At 42.7% G+C, this 21,384-nt stretch overlaps 1 protein-coding gene and 1 pseudogene across 2 annotated transcripts; both read right to left on the bottom strand.

Moving 5' to 3' along the window:
- Positions 1-910: 910 nt before the first annotated feature.
- On the bottom strand, positions 911-5,835 carry smim1 (small integral membrane protein 1). Its single transcript, XM_083641192.1, has 3 exons — positions 5,745-5,835; positions 4,593-4,769; positions 911-1,339 (listed from the first exon to the last, which is right to left on the bottom strand). The coding sequence occupies exons 2-3, from the start codon at positions 4,694-4,696 to the stop codon at positions 1,216-1,218; spliced, it is 228 nt and encodes a 75-aa protein (XP_083497318.1). The 5' UTR covers positions 4,697-4,769; positions 5,745-5,835; the 3' UTR covers positions 911-1,215.
- Positions 5,836-20,021: 14,186 nt separating this feature from the next.
- Positions 20,022-20,411, bottom strand: LOC310780679 (histone H2A pseudogene; annotated as a pseudogene). The gene has a single exon. The product of its transcript is annotated as a histone H2A pseudogene (transcript).
- Between the last annotated feature and the right edge of the window lie 973 nt (positions 20,412-21,384).

Below are 21,384 nucleotides of genomic sequence, written 5' to 3'. Positions count from 1 at the left end.
TGCAGCGTTTGACGTGTCGGCTGTCCGTTGTGGGAAAGGATTTCAGAGGTCTGATCAGTCTAATAGAATCAGTGGTGCAGCTCTCGCAGCATGGTACAATGAGGTCGCCCAGCGTTCAGAGACTGGCCCTCGCCTCGTGAAAAGGCCTCTTCATGCCCAGCCAGCCGAGACATGGGCTCCGGCACCAGCGGACCCTAACCCGACTCTGCCAGATGGGGGCGGTATGGACCCTACAATAACTCAAAAGAAGAATGAAGCCAATGACAGCGGTGTGATCATGATGCCAGTGGGGATTAAACGCGGCGCCAGTCTCTGTGAAGCGAGGCAGCAGAGAGATTTGTGCTCCGACGATTCGGCCATTGAAACAGAATCCGAGTGCTCGGAAGACAAAGGCCCAAAGACTGCCAGAGGCTGGCTTTGCCTCCATGAGGACGATGAGTACTACACGGACCAGAGGATCGCAGAATGGGTGCTGGAAGTCAACTCCAGTCTCTTCTCCACCTCAAATGATGAGCCCAACAGCTCAGATCCTGCAGACGAGCAAGACGTTGCTACCATAAAGATCATCTACAGTGGAGATTGATTTAGATAGATGTTTTTGCTGTCACAATATTGAATGTATGTACATTAGGCATAGCATAACCTCATTGGAATGTCATTCAAATAGCAGATATAAATCTATTTACACCAATATAATCAAACAATCAACTTGTTGTTTTGCATATTTTACGCCATAATACATAGTGGTGTAATATTATTTCCTTTGGCCTTGAACAGCTCCTCTGGTTGTTGGTATACTTTGAGCACTCCTATTTCCTTTCACTTTGAAATTCAATCTAGACATCACTGAGGCGCAGTTGTAATAGCCCAGTTTTATTGAAACAAAATAGAGATTCCATATAGATTATGTACATACTCTTACAAACATAATCTCCAATATTTAATTTCTTTTTTTTATTTCACCAGACATTCTGACCGTACATTTGGTCCCTGCGATTTACCATGCCAATTTTGAATCCACCGTTTTAAAACAACTTATTGACCATTTAAAACTTGAATGATCTGCTTGACTTCTGAAACACGGTGGATTTGACTTCCCTTCAGCATTAAAAAATGCTTAATTTGTGACTGCTGACATCAGAAAGCATGGCGTGTTGGTTCATCCACAACGTCCATAGGGAAGCTCTTTCCATCCTAGCTTGACTCCACATGCAGTCAGCACCTATGGACGTAGTATCCAGTGACGTATCCTATGATGTAAATGGACACCAGTGCAGCCAAAGCTCCTGCCGCCTTCGCCACTACTCCAGTGTTGCCAGTACACACTCTGTGGTAGAGCCTTTAAAAACAAGACATGGAGAAGCAGTCAGGTCAAACCAAACCAATGACACACCATGTTATTCTGATATATTACATAACGACCCAGTTTCACTATGTTGTCACTCAACACATCCTCATACCGAAATGACAGAATAAGTCCATTTACAATGACTCCCAAAACGACGTACACAGTATGAGCGAAAAAGGTGTGTGCAGGTGATACGCCTCACATGGGACATGGTTAATTTGACAACTTGGTTAAGGTTAGGCAACTAAAACAACTTGGTTAAGGTTAGGCAACTAAAACAACTTGGTTAAGGTTAGGCAACTAAAACAACTTGGTTAAGGTTAGGCAACTAAAAGGTTAGGCAACTAAAACAACTTGGTTAAGGTTAGGCAACTAAAACAACTTGGTTAAGGTTAGGCAACTAAAAGGTTAGGCAACTAAAACAACTTGGTTAAGGTTAGGCAACTAAAACAACTTGGTTAAGGTTAGGCAACTAAAACAACTTGGTTAAGGTTAGGCAACTAAAACAACTTGGTTAAGGTTAAGCAACTAAAACAACTTGGTTACGGTTAGGCAACTAAAACAACTTGGTTAAGGTTAGGCAACTAAAACAACTTGATTAAGGTTAGGCAACTAAAACAACTTGGTTAAGGTTAAGCAACTAAAACAACTTGGTTAGGCAACTAAAACAACTTGGTTAGGGTTAGGCAACTAAAACAACGTGGTTAAGCTTAGGCAACTAAAACAACTTGGTTAAGCAACTAAAACAACTTGGTTAAGGTTAGGCAACTAAAACAACGTGGTTAAGGTTAGGCAACTAAAACAACTTGGTTAAGGTTAGGCAACTAAAACAACTTGGTTAAGGTTAGGCAACTAAAACAACTTGGTTAAGGTTAGGCAACTAAAACAACTTGGTTAAGGTTAGGCAACTAAACCAACTTGGTTGAGGTTAGGCAACTAAAACAACTTGGTTAAGGTTAGGCAACTAAAACAACTTGGTTAAGGTTAAGCAACTAAAACAACTTGATTAAGGTTAGGCAACTAAAACAACTTGGTTAAGGTTAGGCAACTAAAACAACGTGGTTAAGGTTAGGCAACTAAAACAACGTGGTTAAGGTTAGGCAACTAAAACAACTTGGTTACGGTTAGGCAACTAAAACAACTTGGTTAAGGTTAGGCAACTAAAACAACTTGGTTAAGGTTAGGCAACTAAAACAACTTGGTTAAGGTTAGGCAACTAAAACAACTTGGTTGAGGTTAGGCAACTAAAACAACTTGGTTAAGGTTAGGCAACTAAAACAACTTGGTTGAGGTTAGGCAACTAAAACAACTTGGTTACGGTTAGGCAACTAAAACAACTTGGTTAAGGTTAGGCAACTAAAACAACTTGGTTGAGGTTAGGCAACTAAAACAACTTGGTTAAGGTTAGGCAACTAAAACAACTTGGTTAAGGTTAAGCAACTAAAACAACGTGGTTAAGATTAGGCAACTAAAACAACTTAGTTGAGGTTAGGCAACTAAAACAACTTGGTTACGGTTAGGCAACTAAAACAACTTGGTTAAGGTTAGGCAACTAAAACAACTTGGTTATGTTTAGGCAACTAAAACAACTTGGTTAAGGTTAGGCAACTAAAACAACTTGGTTACGGTTAGGCAACTAAAACAACTTGGTTAAGGTTAGGCAACTAAAACAACTTGGTTGAGGTTAGGCAACTAAAACAACTTGGTTACGGTTAGGCAACTAAAACAACTTGGTTAAGGTTAGGCAACTAAAACAACTTGGTTAAGGTTAGGCAACTAAAACAACTTGGTTAAGGTTAGGCAACTAAAACAACTTGGTTGAGGTTAGGCAACTAAAACAACTTGGTTGAGGTTAGGGTTATGGTTTGGGTTATGATTAAAAATGGACCATTCCGGGACGCAAACCTGCCTCTTGCTCTCTCACTTGAAAGACGAGAACGTTAGCGGCCCACCGACCCCTTCACCCTTACTTGTCAGCGAAAGCCTGACAATTCTCTTATGTTGAATTTGACATGCATTTGTTTTTTGAAGACTGATAGTGAAATGTTTATGCTGTGACCCTTTCCATCTTCTAGAAGAACTATTTTCTTTATACCCAGCAGGTTCCCCACCTGTTGTGTGTTAAAGGACGGCTTTTCCGTGGGGGATATGAATATATATTAAATCTCACGCCCCTAAGGTTTTCGAATCCGTTGAAATTTTTGAAATTGGAGCTTCACTCCCAGAGATATCAAGCATCTCTCACATATTTTTTGGGCCAGCCGACGCGTTTCGCGTCATCTGGCCCAAGTCCGCCTTGCGGAAGTCGTGCACCTATGAACTACAACTGTTGTGAGCCATGGTCCCGCCTCTAGAGGTCCTCCACGCCCCTTCAGAGGTCAAGAAAAACAAAAAGGCAGCCATCTTTTTCGACCACCTAGCCTGCTGTAGCTAGGTTAGCTTTCCATAGCTCCTTGCAAAGAGACGATTTTCTCGGGAACGGAAGCACGGACAGACACGTGACTGGCGGCATTGGAAAGCTCGTCAAATTTTACATCTAGTAGTAGGTGGGTTGAAGTAACGAAATCAACGCTGAGCAATGTACCCGTTTTTACACATTTTTACAGAAAATAGTTACAACATCAGATGCGCGTAACTCCTACGAAAATGCCTTAAAATGCATGAAATTTTTTTTATGAAGACATCTCCCGACATATATACTTCAGTTTAAATTTGGTGCAATTTGGAGGCAATTTATTTTTTATTTATTTTCGATTTATTTCTTCTTCTCTCCATATATTGTTGTCGAAGCCTTCTTCTTCTTCTTCTTTGAGTTTTATGGCGGTTGGCAAACATATATGTGCATTACCGCCACCTACTGGAGTTTGATATCAGCCAAACGCCTGAGGGGTGGGCATGGAAACGAAGGCCACGCGAGCCCAGTGCATTGTGGGAAATGTAGTATTTCGAGTCCCCGCACCCGCACCTCCCCCCCACCACCCCCCCCACCACACAGAGTGGATTTCTGGTGATATCTCAGGCTGTAAATAACCAATTTCAAAAATTTCAATGGATTTGAAAACCTTAGGGGCGTGAGATTTAATATATATTCATATCCCCCACGGAAAAGCTGGCCTTTAAGTGTAGGCTACTTCACCCAAACCTTCCTACAGCAAGATAGATTGCTCATCAGCAGCCTCAGAAGATTCTCAACAAAGGCTTTTTGATCTTTCCGTGGTTTGGTCAGGCCATGTCGTCTTCTTACCTCATCACACCGGACTGCGACGACTGCGACGCAGCCACGTCCATGTTGATGTTGTCTTCTTTCCAGCGGTCGTATTGCACCCTGCCAGCGCCGTCTGACTCCATGATGTGGGAAGTCGTCGTCCTCAAGAGGTCTATCTGCTGCGATCACCGTGCACTCATTCCTTCCCCACTCAGCCTGGAGAGATAGCAGCCAGTGATTGTGCAATACCACCATGAGTAGGAATCTTTTGTCAGCGTGCAACAAAATGTCTGGTACTTCACCTGAACGTAGCCTCGACGCCAGACTCAGCATTCATTCTTCAATGAAGGCTGAGTCTCGTGTCGAGGCTACCTGAACTGGTGCTTAGGCAACAGTGTTGGGGTAACTCATTACAAAAGTAACATACTACATGTAATGTGTTACTTTTAGCAGTAACTCATTAATATAAGTTATTACCAATAGGATTTCAGTAATATTATACCAGGTACTCTGTCAAGTAACACAGGTTACAAATTGAGTTACATTCTTTTTAATCAAAGCATATATTTAAAGAAAGATACAATCATTTCCTAATCAAATTGTGTGTTTTGATGCAAATAACATATAGATGACAATAACAAAGGATAATATTTAGAAATTTGGACTGACTTCAGGAACGGTTTAAACGGTCTGGGGGCGGCGATGTAATTGTGCTACTGCAGTTATTTTGGTGAAAGTAATGCAAAAGTAGTGTAATAAGTAAAAGTTACTCTACACAGACCGTAATATTGTAAAGTAACATTACTTTCAAATGAGAGTAACTAGTAATATGTAGTATAATACATTTTGGAAGTAACTTGCCCAACATTGTTAGGCAACTGTATAGTTAATGATATTGGATTTAATTTTTGTCTAATGCTTATAAAGTTGTATCCATCCATCACATTGTACTTCAAGTAAGGTGTCACCTCATGTTTCCCACATATTACACATACCTGTATGACATGCAATCTATCATGTGCAAATGAATCATTTCAATGTCTTTATGAAATTTGTATTCGTTCATCAACTCCTAAATCAGACCATAATGATTGAAAATAATCAGATTCACAAGGCAGTGATTTGTGGAATGCCACTTAGTTAAAGCAATGTTCAGTTTATATCATCAGGCCAAACTCAAGTTGTGCTCACCTGTAGCGGTCTACAAAGAGTGATAGCCTGTCAAGAATGTGCTGCTTTCAGTTTGCAGGGCTTTGAAGACAGACTGGCTGAGAGAGCCACGCCTCCTGCTCTGTGTGAAACCCAGGTCTTTTAAGGCAAACTGTGGCTGAGCCACGCCTCCTGCTCTGTGTGAACTGGGCATAGTTCAAGTGTCCACTGAGGTCAATGTGTCATAAATGCACTGGTTGGATTCCAGTTCCTCTATGAAGCCTCCGTATATGACTGTGTGTTAAAGGGCAATCCAAGCTCTGTGCTTATAGCTTAAGTCTTGGGTCCGACAGATCCTGTGCAGATAGCAGGGTTGAATGGAACCACATCTCTCCGAGGCCAGAAAACAAGTGAAATCATTCCAGTTTATTCTGCGACTTAAACTTTATTTAAGTTGGAAACTTTCCACATAGAAACAAAACAAACAAAAGAAAAACAACAAAAGTACAGCACCAGTGTCCACCGGTAGTCCTTAACAGTCCAGAACAGAAAAGTCCATGTAACAAGTGTCCACATCATCTTTCTCTGCGTCCTTGCCAAGTCCAGTTCTCCACCTCCATCATGACAAACTCTACAGGGCGCATGTCAGAGCAAACAATACCAGCTTTAGGTTTAATGAAACTGCAGGAACCTTCCCCACTTGTCATTACTTATCTAGGCCTACCTAATTTATGATGCTATAAGACATTGGTTCTCAAATGGGGGTCCGAGGACACCCAAGGGTCGTTGAGGGGGTTCCAGGGGGTCCCCCAGCCAAAAGGGGGGTAATTTATTCTTGCTATAATTCAATTCATAAGTAACACAATGACTATTTTGGTCATGGGGCTTATACACTTTCTGTAATAAAACATCTAAAAGCATCAATCTTATTATCATATGGGGGACCATGGGAAAAAATCCTATCAAGTGGGGGTCTGTGGTCTAATTTTTGTCAGTTTAGGCACTTTAGGGGTCCCTCATCTGGAAAAATTTGAGAACCACTGTTATAAGATATCCTCTCAAAGGCCGCCACCTTCCCCAATTCTGAGATCCAATCCAAAGATACATGGTACCGGACCTGTAAAGTGGAGTGAGTCTATTCAACTAGTTAATATGTAGTTACATGGTACCGGACCTGTAAAGTGGAGTGAGTCTATTCAACTGTAGTTCATATGTAGTTACATGGTACCGGACCTGTAAAGTGGAGTGAGTCTATTCAACTGTAGTTCATATGTAGTTACATGGTACCGGACCTGTAAAGTGGAGTGAGTCTATTCAACTGTAGTTACATGGTACAGGACCTGTAAAGTGGAGTGAGTCTATTCAACTGTAGTTACATGGTACCGGACCTGCAAAGAAGCTACTAGCTGGGACAGAGATTGCTAAAACCCAGTGGTGTATTCAGATTGCATAGCACACAGTGTAACTGACCGCTTATTTTCTTTGCTGCTCCAGTTTCTTCCCCACGTAATTTACACCCTTTCCTTTCCCTTTGGAATGATTGTAGTGTCCACTAGGTGGCAGCCTCCCCTTACACTCTAGTCTGGTTGGAAATCCCCACTGATTAGCCTCATCTCTTCCACCTGTTGGGCCAGCAGCTGGCTGCATTTCTTATTAACTGTTCGGCATACATGTGCTCTGGTAATGCCGACTTTCTCCCCCGAAGGAAGACAGAGTAATATGACCGAAAGCCCTGAGGTATGTTGTGCAAATTGTAAACTACGGGAGTTTTGTGCTGGGGATTTAAGCCGATGGTGACTTTTGTTTTGATTGTATTTGTCAGCTTGCACCTACCCAGCCAAGATGTGTCGATAAGCCCTCTGCTAGCATGCATGGAAGACGCCACTGTGTGTTTATGTTTTTTGATATAGTCTGGTCTCTGGTTATTAATGCTGCCGCTACTCTTGGCAGTGCACGTATGTAGCCTACAGACAAATAAAAAATAAAAGATTAATGAGAATTGATCAAGGGTTATATAAAAACCATTAAACAGTGTCAATGCCCATTTACTCATTCTAACACCAGAGTGACATGTACAGTATTTGAATTGAAATATGTATGTGGTGTTTGTTTGCCCAGCCCTTCATTGGGAAATGCAGCTTTATGGAGTGGGATCACGTGGATATGGTTTTCAGACACTATGATGAGATTGACAGTAAGTAAACATTGTTTCAGATGCATGGTGGAGTTGTGGAAAAGTGTGAGTTTGGAAGAGGAGTGCACCACTAGGTGGAGACAGTGTTGATTTCATAGACGAAAACTGAGGAAAAATGTTAGTCGACTACCTATTTTCACTGGTCCTCCTCTCCTCTCTTCTCCCCTCCTCCTCCTCCTTTCCCCTCCTGTCCCCTCCTCCTCTCCTCTCCCCTCCTCCTCTCCTCTCCCCTCCTGTTCCGGCGGCCTCTCTGGTCCCCTCGCCGAGAGGAGCCTGGTGACGCGAGGTTGCTGGTCCCCACCACCCTCCCCCGCTCTCCTCTTCTCTCCAGGCGGCCTCTCTGGTCCGGTCCACCCCAACCACCCCCACTCTCCTCTCCAGGCAGCCTCTCGAACCCCCACCCACTCCCAGTCAGCGCTCGCCTTTTATATCCACGCTCCCAAACAGCGCAGGACAACGCGATTGGCTGGCTCTGTTTGCCAAACAGAGCCAGCCAATCACGTTGCCCCATGACCGGATGGACCATATGGACTTCCTCGACTAGTCTCGGCTTCCAGACGTTTGGTGAGCGGCGCCAACAGCGCCACCTAAAGGTCACAACAGACTCGTCCGTCAGAGCCTCGCCCCGCCCTCCCCGTATGACGGCGGGTGGACGCATGCGGGGCGCCGTCGGCTGACGGGGGCTCCTCCAAAATGTTAGTTTTCATCTGTGTGTTGCACGCTACAACCCCTCAGCACTCTGGCTGTATATTCAGACCCGAATTATAAACCGGAAACCGGAGTACATTATAAATGTTATAAATATTGTCATATTGGTGTCCGTATGGAAACAGTGTTACTCATTAGCCACATTAGCCGACTACCCATCAGCGGAGCGTCATTTGACGTCAGCACACTCTTCTAAACAGGTCGCGTGCCGCATTCCAGTGGGCATTCCCGTGCTTTCACATGGACGCGGATAGTTTCTCCAACCGCATGGAGGTGGATATGGCTTTTCAAAAGGCATTGAAGCTGAAACCCAACGCTGTACCCAGTGCCACACTACTGCCTAGGCCCAATCCCTGACCTTCTCCCACGCCCACGGAGGGAGCGCTTGTGTCACGGCCTCCACCACGCCCACTCCAGGTGAGTCCAGGTTAACCTGATGTGATGAATATAGCGTTAGCGTTAGCGTATTGCGTTGTTTTATGTGAATATCACAGCTGGTTAGAATGCATTTCAAGGATCTGATCTAGCTTTCATTGCCAAACTTAGGCCAATGCTATTATTAGCCAATGCTATTATTAGCCTTAGCTGATACTAGCTAACTTTGCTAACTCCAACATTAGCCATCAGAGCTCCATCGAAAAACACAGCTCAACTCCGCTAACCTTTGGCTAAATTAGCTTATTCTCTCTAAAGAAAATGACAATAATAATAATTAAAAAGGCTAATCACGGCAAACCCCCAAAAAGCCCATTTTATTGAATTTCCAGTCCCCCACAAGCTACAAGAACTCAACATAATGAAGGATCTTGACACTGAAATGGCTGCACTGCTTTATTTTTTAGATGTTGGCCTCTTGAGAAATCTACAAAGGACCAGAGCTAACCCCTATACTGCAGTGACCAGAGCTAACCCCTAGGCGGTGCAGTTTTGATGCTGAAACTTTGAAAGCTGCAGAGTGTACATGTATGAAGCGGTGTAAATTTTAAATTGACTTTATGGAACCCGTGTCTGTGTAAATGAAACTAAAAACTGTGTGGAAAATATTAAACTAAATTATTACATTTTTAAATGGGAATAGGCTACTGCTGAAGTGTACAACTCAGTCCCAAATCCAAAAACTACAGATGCACTCAACCTCATGTTAGTAAAAGTCATGTTACTAAGTTGTAATGTCTGGAATTGCTTCATGGACAGTGAATGGCATCCTCAGAAAGCTTTATACAAATGGGCTTTGTTCTTCAGTGCTGTTATCATTTATGATCCAGAAGATGTATCATTATCCCTCATACGCACCCTTATCACCTTTCATATTTCATTGAGTGTAACTAGTAGATTATATCTCTTGTCACTAGTAGATAATATCTCTTGATGACACAGACTAAGTCCTGCTCTCCGTTTCAGGATTTGAGTCATTCGTGTTGACAAATATTACAAACCCTATCCTGCATGGGCCCTAGGAATGACATTTACAAAATGTAATAATATTCCCCTATAAGGTGAACTGAATACGGGCCGCTGCTGTGACATTTTATGGATATGGGATATTCTAAAGCAATCTTCATTTGAATGCACCTGGCAGCTCCTCGGCACCATGTACACTGGTGCAGGGATGCAGCACAAATTGCCTCATAAAAGCATGTTCCACTTGCTTTAAGTGACACAAACAAACACATACGTACACACATACACAAGAACACATACGTACACGTGCATTGTTTGTGTGCGCGCACACGTGTACATGTGTACATAACATAACATACACACACACACACACACTGCGTGTGTTACAGCAGACTGGCTCCAGAGGGCACTGTTGCACCACTTTACAACCAGGATTCTGGCCTTGGTAGCTTGTATATTGTGAGCATGGTCCTCTTTATATTGCATTATCCTTTGACCATGGCATATGTTTTAACTTTGTAAAGCCCTAACAAAGATTACAATAGTTTCCACTGAGACGGACATTGATATTGTGGCTTTGCTCTTAGGTGCCCAGACTACTAGCTGATTTTATGCAAACATAATTCAGTACTAACTTCTGCTGCTCTGAGAATCACGAGGATCTATAACCACGCGCGCGCACACACACACACACACACACACACACACACACACACACACACACACACACACACACACACATCTCTGTTAAGGATCACACTAAAGCACTACCTCATATTCGCTGAGATGTGGTGGATTTGAGGCTTACGAAGTTGTTTGTTTTGTTCCCTCTGCAGAAAAGGTGCCTGCAGTCGCCCAAATCGTTCTCGCTGTCTTGATATCCACACGGAGGCAGATTTCTAAAGTCAGCCTATATTTGCTTCTGTTACTCTGGGACACTGAACCCAGTTCCACTGTCTTGTTTGATTTTTGCATAACGATAGGCAGCTGGCTGCCTGCCAGATGTCATCTTTGAGTGACAGCTATGGAAATGAGTGAATAAAATGTGCCTATTTTTGATATAGCCTAAAAGTGCAATACCTAATTTTGCATTCTGGTGAACCTACACTGACCTCAGCTGCCGTGCGTGTAGTTGACAGTTACAGTAGCAGTGGGGTTAGACGGCGGGCGCTGCATGGAGACTAGGGATGCACCGATATGAAAATTTTGGCCGATGCAGATATCCGATATTAACATTGCTCTTATGGCCGATAACCGATATTTACTGATGTCGATAATGATCTGTATAAAAACACATTTCTATGATAATAAAATTTTGTAGATACTGAAAAACACATGTAAACACTGAATTTGAAAAAGTAATGCATTTCTTTATTTCAAAAACATTTGTAAAAGCCCATAAATCATAGATTTACTGCATTATTTCATCTCAATGTGAAGAATTTGGCTGATACCGATAACCGATATTAACATTGCAACATCGGACCGATACCGATATGTTAAAACATGACTAACATCGGCCGATACCGATATGATTGCCGATATATCGTGCATCCCTAATGGAGACTACGAGTGACGTCATCGCAGTCTCATGCAATTTGGTGAAATGAGCGTGAGTTTGGAAATGCAGATGACACGCTGAGGATGGAAGTCATGTAAAGAACGTGGCGTCTGGGTGGCGTCGAGGTAAAAGCACTCACCTGTCGCCTCCAACGGCGAGGAGGACCCCCGGGGACGAGACTTCCAACTCGCTCATTACATTACATTACATCATTTAGCAGACACTTTTATCCAAAGTGACTTACAAATAGCACATTTTGTCAACAGTAGTGAAATCAGCTGTGCAACACAATCTCTGTCAGGCTGACACTTCTTCTTTTTGAGGAATAGAGCAGCATTTTTCGAAAGTAGTTTTGAGAAGGAATAAGAAGCATTCGTTTGGATTTCTTTTAAGAGGAAGAAGAAGGGTGTGTTTAGTCCAGGAAGGGCCCAGGTGTAGCTTGAAAAGGTGTGTTTTTAGGCTCTTATAGAAAAGGAGTTGGTCACGGTTACATAAGCAAAACTACTTAAGAATCTTCTTGGTAGACATTGGGGATTGAACCCAGGTCACTGGAATTGAAAGCATACACACATACAAATACACCCATTCACCACCTGTCCACAATGCTAGCTCAATGCTAGCTCAATGTCAAACTACTTCCTGTTTATTATAGTCGTGCCTCCGCTCCACATAACTTTCATGCTGGGAACACATTCCTCTTATCGTGCATGGAGCACTTAGCCTATTTCACAAAGTTTCAGGAGATCAGGCTGTATGAAAAATGTGTGTACTGTACAGCTCTACAGGCACAAAGATGGATGACAAATCTAAATCAGAAAGACAAAGTTTGCCTCCAGTCCTCTTTCATAACGGCGCTGGCTGCGTATATACACACCCTCACCGGGCGAGACAAACGCAATCAATTCTCAAACGGCTCAGCACTGACAACACGAGTTAGTCAGGAGTGGCATATTTACGATGGGAGCCGCAGAAATGACTCATGACCATGTGACAGGATTTCTATAATAAAGGTTATGAGAAACATGGCACAATGTGTAATGCAGCAGATACTAGACAACTTTGCCTCGGAAATTCAAACATGTTTGATAATCGTCGTGGCTCCGACTGGCGTCGGGAGGCAGTTTACACTTGGACGATTAGAAATCTGTACCCATCAAACACTAACAGATCAGAAATCTACCCAGTATACACTAACAGATTCTGGTGCCGACTGGCACAACAACTGCAGACTAGTGTAAACAAAGACAGACTGAGCCCAACTGGAAATCTGTTGTAAAATCGGGCGAAATATCTTGTAGTGTAAACTTGCTATACCAGGTAAAAGATAAACGGTAATGGATGGCGATCAGACTGGGTCACACTCTTTAGGGCTTGTGAGCTAGAGGTTAAATCAAAACAACAAAAAATGTGTGTTAGCAAGATGATCATCATAAACGGCTGATGGGTGATAATTCCATATCTGTCAGATATGAAAGGTTTGGTTTAGGCTTGTAAAGAGAAACATTCTGCTTTTTAAATACTCACTATGTTCGCTATTACCGTATTCACCCAGCATTCTCTTTGGTGTGTGTGTGTGTGTGTGTGTGTGTCAGTATGATTTATTATGGAAATTGCTCAGTATTGAAAGACCAGTGCACCAAAAATGCTTTTAAGCAGTGTAGTAATTAATCCTGAGGATATCAGGGCAGCAAAGTCACTTTTTCCTTTTAAATCTTTTCTAATTTTTTTTATCTATTAATAATAATGAATCGCCTAGCCGTTTGAGATTCTTTTGCTATTTTTTAATCCTCATTGTAAGGGCTTTTATTTCAATGTTTACCCTGCCTTGCTCTATCTTACTTTGTTTTTATCTTTTTATTATCATTATTATTATTATTGTTGTTCTTACAGTATTATTATTACTACTACTACTACTATTACTACTACTATAATAATAACTCCAGTACACTTTCAGAGAATCACTTATAAACAAATCATTGATGAAATCTGAAATATATCAACCCAGTGTTTTATCCTGTGTTAAAACAATACAGTAGGGCATATCTTAAAGTTTTTTTTTTATATATATATATATATATATTATTATTGCTCAAACAAACCCTGTCTTGAAAAAGACATAATAATAATACACACTGTAATAGATACAAAGACGGGAAAGCGGAACACGGAACATCGCCTCAAAAAAAGTCCAGCTTATGATTTCCTTTGACAACAATAACTGGCTGACAAATGCATAGTGACTTAGAAACCAATCAGGGATCAGCTTCTCAAATCTAATTGTGAAAGGTCAGACCATTGGTCAGACTGAGCCCGCGGCGTCGGCTGTGCTTCCTGGCATGGAGTCAGTCCCGCCGCCGTCCAGAGGAGGGCCGGGGGCCAATCCCAAACTCTAATGACATGACCATTCTGAGTGATCGCCGTCCTCCCATGATGCATCTGTGCGGTGCGTTGGGCAACGTTGCCGCCCATCAATAAGGCAGGGGGGTGTGGTTACCCCGCGGTTTCGTGAGCATGTCGGTGGTGTCGGACATACTGTACGACACGGCCTGATTTGATCACCGTTGAGCCTTTCTATGCGATATGCTGCGGGAGACATTCTTTTCTCAAACCGCCGCCATAAAGACGGAGGGCCCAGCGATCGCTCAGTGTAATGATGTTAGCACTGATTTGCATTGACTTTGTCCTCTATGAAATTAGTCTGCAACAAAAAAAAAGCATCCTTCACCATTACAGAGCCTCTGCGTGCTGCGGCGAGTCCTTACGCCAGTGTTTTCTCTATTTTGACAACACTCTACATGATGGCTATGGATTTCCTCTATTCTGTTCATTGTAGGACTGAAGAAAGGCAGAGAAGAGAGGAGATCCCCGAGGGCCGCGGCAACAACCTCCGCCTCATCCTCTGCGCATAATTGAACAAATTAGCGATGAACAGCTGTTACCTGTTAAAATGACCCGCTTCCATTTTATCACCGTGGACAAGAGGTCTGAGAGCATCTGCACGCTACAGCTGTCGGCCCTTCTGATTGGCTCGCCGATTCCTGCTTTCTGTATATCATGACAAACATAATTACCTCAACATCTCTTTTTATGGATTCTACAAATCGCCAGGCGCACAGAGCAGGCCAAGCGTCCATCAATTACAGCCACAGCCTGCTGCTATAGTCTATTCAGTTGGCTGCTTCGACTTCGTCAAACCGCTTTCATTAAAGAGAAAGAAGGACTGGAACGTTGGCGTCAGAGAGACTCTAATGGTGTTTCCCTTCTTTAAATGGACAGCTCACCCTAAAATAAATATTTTTCCTCTCACCTGTGGTGCTATTTATCCACCTAGATCGTTTTCTGTTCGTTGCCAGAGTTTTGGAAGATATCAGCCCCGGTTATTCAAGATAATCCACAAACCTTGTTGTGTGCAGTTTCATGTAGGAACTATTTTCTTTAGACCGAACTACACCCACTAGCTACTAGTTAGTTCCTACATGAAACCGCTCACAACTAGGTCTGTGTTATCTTGGGGTAACCGGGTCATGATTTCTGGAAAGAGACATTGCTGTTGAGTTTTTCAAATGTATGTTTTTGCCGTTTTGAGCAGCACAAGCCGAGTGCCATCCAGTTCCATTGTACTGGAGAAAAGGCAGAGATCTCTACGCCTGATATCTCCAAAACTCAGCAACTCACACCAAAACGATGTAGATGGATAAATAGCACTACATGTAAGAGGAAAAACATGTGATTTTGGATTTTAGTGAGCTGGCCCTTTAACCCATTGATACCTGTCCTGATGCAGCATTTGTGTGTGTATCCCTTTAAGACCGCAAACCCTTAAAGGGATACACACACAAATGAGGGATATACACGCAAATGCTGCATCAGGTATCAATGGGTTAAGTTAAAATGGAAGCTTCTAGAGGAGCATTAACTCATGCTTTGACCTTATAGCCTAAGCTATCTGTGTGTCAATCTGTTGTGTGAAAGCATTTACATTCATCTTTTTTCTCATCACACAGAGTGAGTTCAAGAATGGATACTTGGGAAATTAATGGCCAATTATAAAGTTTGGGTATTGATACAGTTGTAGTTATGTGGCTGTAATTATGGTTCTAATTGAAAGTGACTGCAGAAATTAGCTACAGTAATGAGGGTTTGTGTGAAAGCTGTGCACTGTGAAGGTGAAGTATTCTCTTCATTCTCGCTCAAAAACATATATGACAAGAAGAAAGGACCTTTTCTAGAGTCTCCCAAGTTTAAAAACATAATTTCTGTAAATTCTTTGCGTAAAATCAAGCCTGGTCTCCTGACATTTCATGGAATGATGTCTTAAAAAAACACAAATGCACTGTGCGAGAGAAATATTGTCTTCCCACCACCAAAGGGTTATGCATTTTATTGAGCAGGTGTAAAAAAAAAATCAAAGGGGAGATACGATATCTCAACAAACAAAACCTGCCACAATGTGACAAATGCCAAACTGCAGTGAGAAGCAGCTATTAAGACTTGTAAGTGTAAACACGGTTTAAACCCAGGCCCAAATCTATTTCACGCATCTTTTTACATTCCACTCTTAACGAATGTTTACTTTTGGTTTGAATGTGGGCTGTATTTTTTAATCCCAAACGGTCAGTAATGTGATTCTTTGCTTTAACCGCTTTCATTGTAGATTCACCTGGAATTTCTGAGGCCCTCTGAGCCACGAAAATAGTTGATCATTGTTTTTTGATAGAATGGTGCAACCTTTGGAGGAAAGTGGAAATTTCAAGTAATGAATACAAACACTAGCTATTTTGTCTTAGTGACATAATCTGCAGATACAAATTCTAGTTGAGTGCTTTGACTGCTTTCCCATCTTGCAACACTTTTTTCTTAGTTCTGGAAAAATGGAAATGAAAACTACATTGCTAAACAAGAAATTACTTTGGTAGCTTCTGATACTTTAAAGTGGTTCATATTGCATTTCAATTTAGACCTGTAATTTTTAGATTGGATTATGTATTGAACTCAGTGAGAGGTCAGAAATGTAAGTATATTGCATTTTATCCCTTGGGTGAGTATGTAGATTGTAGATGCCACTGTACAAAACTTTAACTCACCAGAAATGAGTTTCTAAAAGCAGATTTTCAAACTTCCTCCACCAGGAAGCATCATGGCCCTGGACCCCCCATAGCATTTCTACCAAAGTGCCCATTTATCCATTGATACCTGATGCAGCATTTGTGTGTGTATCCCTTTAAGACGGTTCGCGGTTCATATTGGCAACATGCCAATATGACGTCACTGCCGAGGCTATGAGGTGGCAGTACATATAGCCATGCTCAGCGCGTCATCATCCTCTTTCCCTGATCCTTCACCTCCATGGTCTCTGTACCTGGGCAGGTCGTATCTCATCCTCTGAAGCTGCGTTTCGCTAATTTTTCAAGTCTCATCCATCCACTGCCCTGTTCTGTTCCTGCCATCAAGCCATTCAGTCTCCCAGCGTCCGGTGTTCTGATTCTGCTAATCAAGCCATCATAATCGCGGGTCCTGCTAGATCATCATTCTCAGCATGTCCACGTTCGAGGCGTGTCTCGGACATTCAGCCGAGCGGTAGGCCCGAGCGCAACGGCTCAGCCCGCATCTAGGCCGGTGATCGGCACGAGGGGACGGATGAATGGCAGGAAGCGTGTCACTGCGAAGGCCCGATGGAGGACCGGTCACCCATGGACATGAAAGGACCCGCGAGGAAAGGCAATATTTCAGAATCCCACACACAAAAAAAAATAAAAATAAAAATAAAAAATATATATATATATATATATATATATATATATATACGGTATATATATATACGGTATATATATATCCTAGTCTGAGCAGATGCCCTCCTCTCTCACCACAAGAAGAGAGGCATCTTACCACGGAGTCATTACGCCAAAGAATCAGTTGCCATGCTGCCATGCCAAAGAATCAGTTGCCATGCTGCCATGCCATAGAACTAATCGCCATGCCATTCGTGAATAAAGCTCGCTTGTTAAACTTTACCCACTGGTCTCTCATGATTGAAATGTGTTTGCATGTGTTTAAGTGACTAAACTGACTTTGGTGACATGTATATATTCAAACACATGACTTGAAGTCATGCTTGTATCATCACTGCTCCTGCTCAGCTCATGAAGTTTGTAATAAACGAGGGCGTAAGGAACATCTATGAAAAAAATGCACAGCAGCCAGTTTGAATTTGAAATGCTGCGCATTTTTCTGTGAGCAAAAAAAAAAAAGATTAAAAAAAGAATCTCTCATATTAATGGAATGTATCCCTTCCTTGTTTTTATGTGGCTGTGCAGTGTGCCGATCAGCTGTTGACCTGTGCTACCGGCACAATCATGAACGTCATTACATCATCAGCACTCAGAATGAATGGGGAGCTGTGTGGTGTCCAAAGGTTAAAGGTGAGCGTATGTCCTTACAGCTACAGATCATTGTTTTATATTGGCGCAGAATAGACATTTAGAATGGACATCTGAAAATCACTGCTTCTCACTTTTAAAAAGCTGCTAGTCGCTCTTAGAAACTGCACGATTGCACAAAACATCATGAGAATTAGACGTTGAAAGTCCTCAGAAGTGACACAGAGCTAGCTAAGAGAAAATAGAGACTCAATTAGTTAAGTTCCCCATAAGGGAGACTCAACTCTGGAGGGCCTGTCTTATGTGAAAAAGAGACAAAAGAAGATTTGGATCTGAGGAAGAACAGTCGGTTACAAAAGGGATTTGAAAGAAAGACAGACGCCAAAAAACAACAATAAAATGTTTCCGATTGTACTTCGCCAATTCCCAAATACTGTAGTTTAGATGAATATTTCAGGTCTTAGTCATGAAAGCAATACTTTCTTGTTGTTGTGCTAAGATCTCACATATCAAGTATGTCAGTTCACTTATTGCCAAGCGTTTGTTGGGAGAGGAATCTTTTTGATGTTGATACTTTTTCCCCACAGATGTGTACGATCAAATCTGAACATGTTAAGATTCAAAAATGTTGTAGGAGACTGTTATTGATACAATGTTTTACATTTCAAGGACTGTTTCTGTAATATCTCCTACATCAAGTGACCACACCACCCTCAGCAGGAGAGAAGTCACGGTCCTCCGTCAGGATTACAAAACCCATCTTCACGCCCCTGGCCTGTATAGGCAGAGGCACCGACAGATGGTGGGATGGTGTTGTTGACGGTGTGTGTGTGTGTGTGAGTGTGAGTGCGTGAGTGCGTGATAGATGGCACCTCTGCGAAGAGCTGTGGAGCCCTAATGTGATTTGGGTGTAAGAATGGAATCTAAATCTCATTCCAGGCGGTACTATGGGCCCAGCGCTCCACTCCTTTATCTCTCTCCCCTCACTAACCATAATGTGGTCAGCTCCGGCTGCTCGTCCCTGGGGCGTGGTCTCTCCGACCCCCGAGGAAACATTATCCTATCCAATCTGAGGCTTTGGACTCGCTCGCACCGCGCTCTGAAACGACCTCCCCCCTATATCATCATAACTGCTGCCTGCCTCTGCCATCAAAACGCTCCCCTCACTGTCTTCTCTGGAGCCTCGGTGTCTCAATTGGGTCTCTTTTTGTTGATGTGGTGGCTGGTGGAGCGGTGCGGTCTAAAGCTTCATGGCTGTTTCTCTACAGGGTTTTGTGGTCCTCTTGACTGTTTGAACCGCCTTGTTCCTCCTGAGAGGTCCCCTCTATGGGGATAGTCCCCGACAGGATTAGCGGAGGGGTTCACCGAGGGGGCACGTGGCACTCTGCATAGAATAGCCCACCGTGGCTGTGTGAATAAATCAACATTGATGTAAGACAATAAAGCCAATGCATTATGGCTATTTGTTTATTCTTATTACAGCGAGCGATGCATCCCCCTTGGATGACTTGGGGGTAAATGCATTATGGGTGAGGATGTCAGGACGCAGGCTGCTGTTGTCTGGGTCCAGAGGCAGGCCAGCAGGCCACTAAAGCAAGCCATTAGATCCATATCCCATCAGACTTGGGCCATTCTCTCCTCCTCCTCCTCCTCCCCCCATTCGCTCCTGTCCCCCTTGTCCTCGGGGCATCACAGGGGAAATGGAAGTCACTGATGGAGAAGATGTGGAAATTGTACGGAGAGATGGCTGGATGACGGGTCTGGTGGTCGTGTGTATATGAGCCCCCTTGGGGCAGTACCTGGCTATGCTAAAGTGCTATCACAATGCTCTAAACACACTACGCACAACTGTGGCGCGCCGGTTCCTGAAAAGTGTTTCTGAAGAAAGATTCTAAAATGTAGCACCGGTTACTTTTTCCCCCCTCAGAAAAATATAGAAAGGATTTATTTAAATAAGAGGGGAAAAGCTAATTTGCCACAGCAGGGTTTCCTGTTTTTTTTCCTCAAAAAAATCTTTATTACAAATATAAACGTTAAAAATACATTAATTGTGACTGAAGGTCTGGCACCGCTGTTGTTCACTTTTTGGTCTTCTTTTTGGTCTTCTTGGGCAGGAGGGCGGCATGGATGTTGGGCAGCACGCCTCCTTCAGAGATGGTGACCCCGTCCAGCAGCTTGTTGAGCTCCTCATCGTTCCTGATGGCCAGCAGGAGGTGACGAGGGCTGATGCGTGACCGGTTGTTGTCTCGGCAGGCGTTCCCAGCCAGCTCCAGGATCTCTGCCGAAAGGTACTCCAGGATGGTTGCCAGGTACACCGCAGCACCAGCGCCCACTCTGTGGGCATAGTTGCCCTTCCTCAGTAGCCGGTGGATACGGCCCACTGGGAAGATCAGCCCTGCTCTGGAGGACATCGTCATTTGGGTCGTCTTGGCCTTGGGCGCAGAGACTTTCTTACCACGGCCAGACATCTTCAGTCAGTATAAATATTTTCTAGCACAGAGACAAGGACAGAGACAAGGACAAGGACAGAGAACCGCTGAACATCAGGGGTTTCCTGTTTAATCCATAGCCAAATTTCCTGTGGCTGGAAATTGTGGCGCAGTGCAGACAGATTCTAAAAGAGTTGGACTCGCAGAAGGAAAATAAGCATTTCAGACATATCTGATACGATCTTAACTCCAAAAAACAATATAAAAACACATTAAGCTGTCACATATTGTCAGTTCTTCTATCAAGGCATCATGTCTCACATTGTCTGCAGTCCCTTGTGGTGCCTGTCTGCGGCAGCACCAGTATTTGGATCATGAATTTTGGTCTTTTATTGATTCATAATTATTCTGCTGTGTGATAATATTGTCTCAGAAACTTGTTGAGCTTTCAATGCCATTACAGGAGAATGTGCTACTCTCATTAGTTCACCAAATCCTTGAGTTAGAAATGTAGTTTATGACTATTGTTAGTCCATGATCTGATTACAGTAGATTTTTGGAGTGTCTTGCAGCATAAATTCCCATATTGATGAGGAAATTGTGATTTTCTTGAAGATACAGAGTTCATATTAATAACCCATCCAATCCAATGTTATGTGAAGAAAAATATATTAGGGTCTGTGAAAGAGCTGTTGCACACCTAAAAAAACTTTAAATCAGGTGCGTAGGATGGAAAATGAACTAAAAGTTTTTAAAACCTGATGGTCTAGTACCGAAACGTTGTTTCCCTATTTATCTTCTAATAAAGAGTTTACCAGTAAGGTCAGTGTCATGCGGGATTTTCTCTACTTTAAGAAAAATACATTGACATAGAAATATGTGCTAATTACTGCATTAATTAGCTTAATTAATGACCTCATTAGCATTACTGGTTATATTTAATATATCATGGTGATTATAGCGGGACATTAGGCAGCTCAAGTGATTCTTGTTTTTTTTTTAATGTCTCCTT

This window comes from Poromitra crassiceps (genome assembly GCF_964638095.1).
Source record: "Poromitra crassiceps genome assembly, chromosome: 8".
In the NCBI taxonomy this organism is placed as follows: Eukaryota; Metazoa; Chordata; class Actinopteri; order Beryciformes; family Melamphaidae; genus Poromitra; species Poromitra crassiceps.
This window is presented reverse-complemented; position numbering and strand designations above follow the sequence as displayed.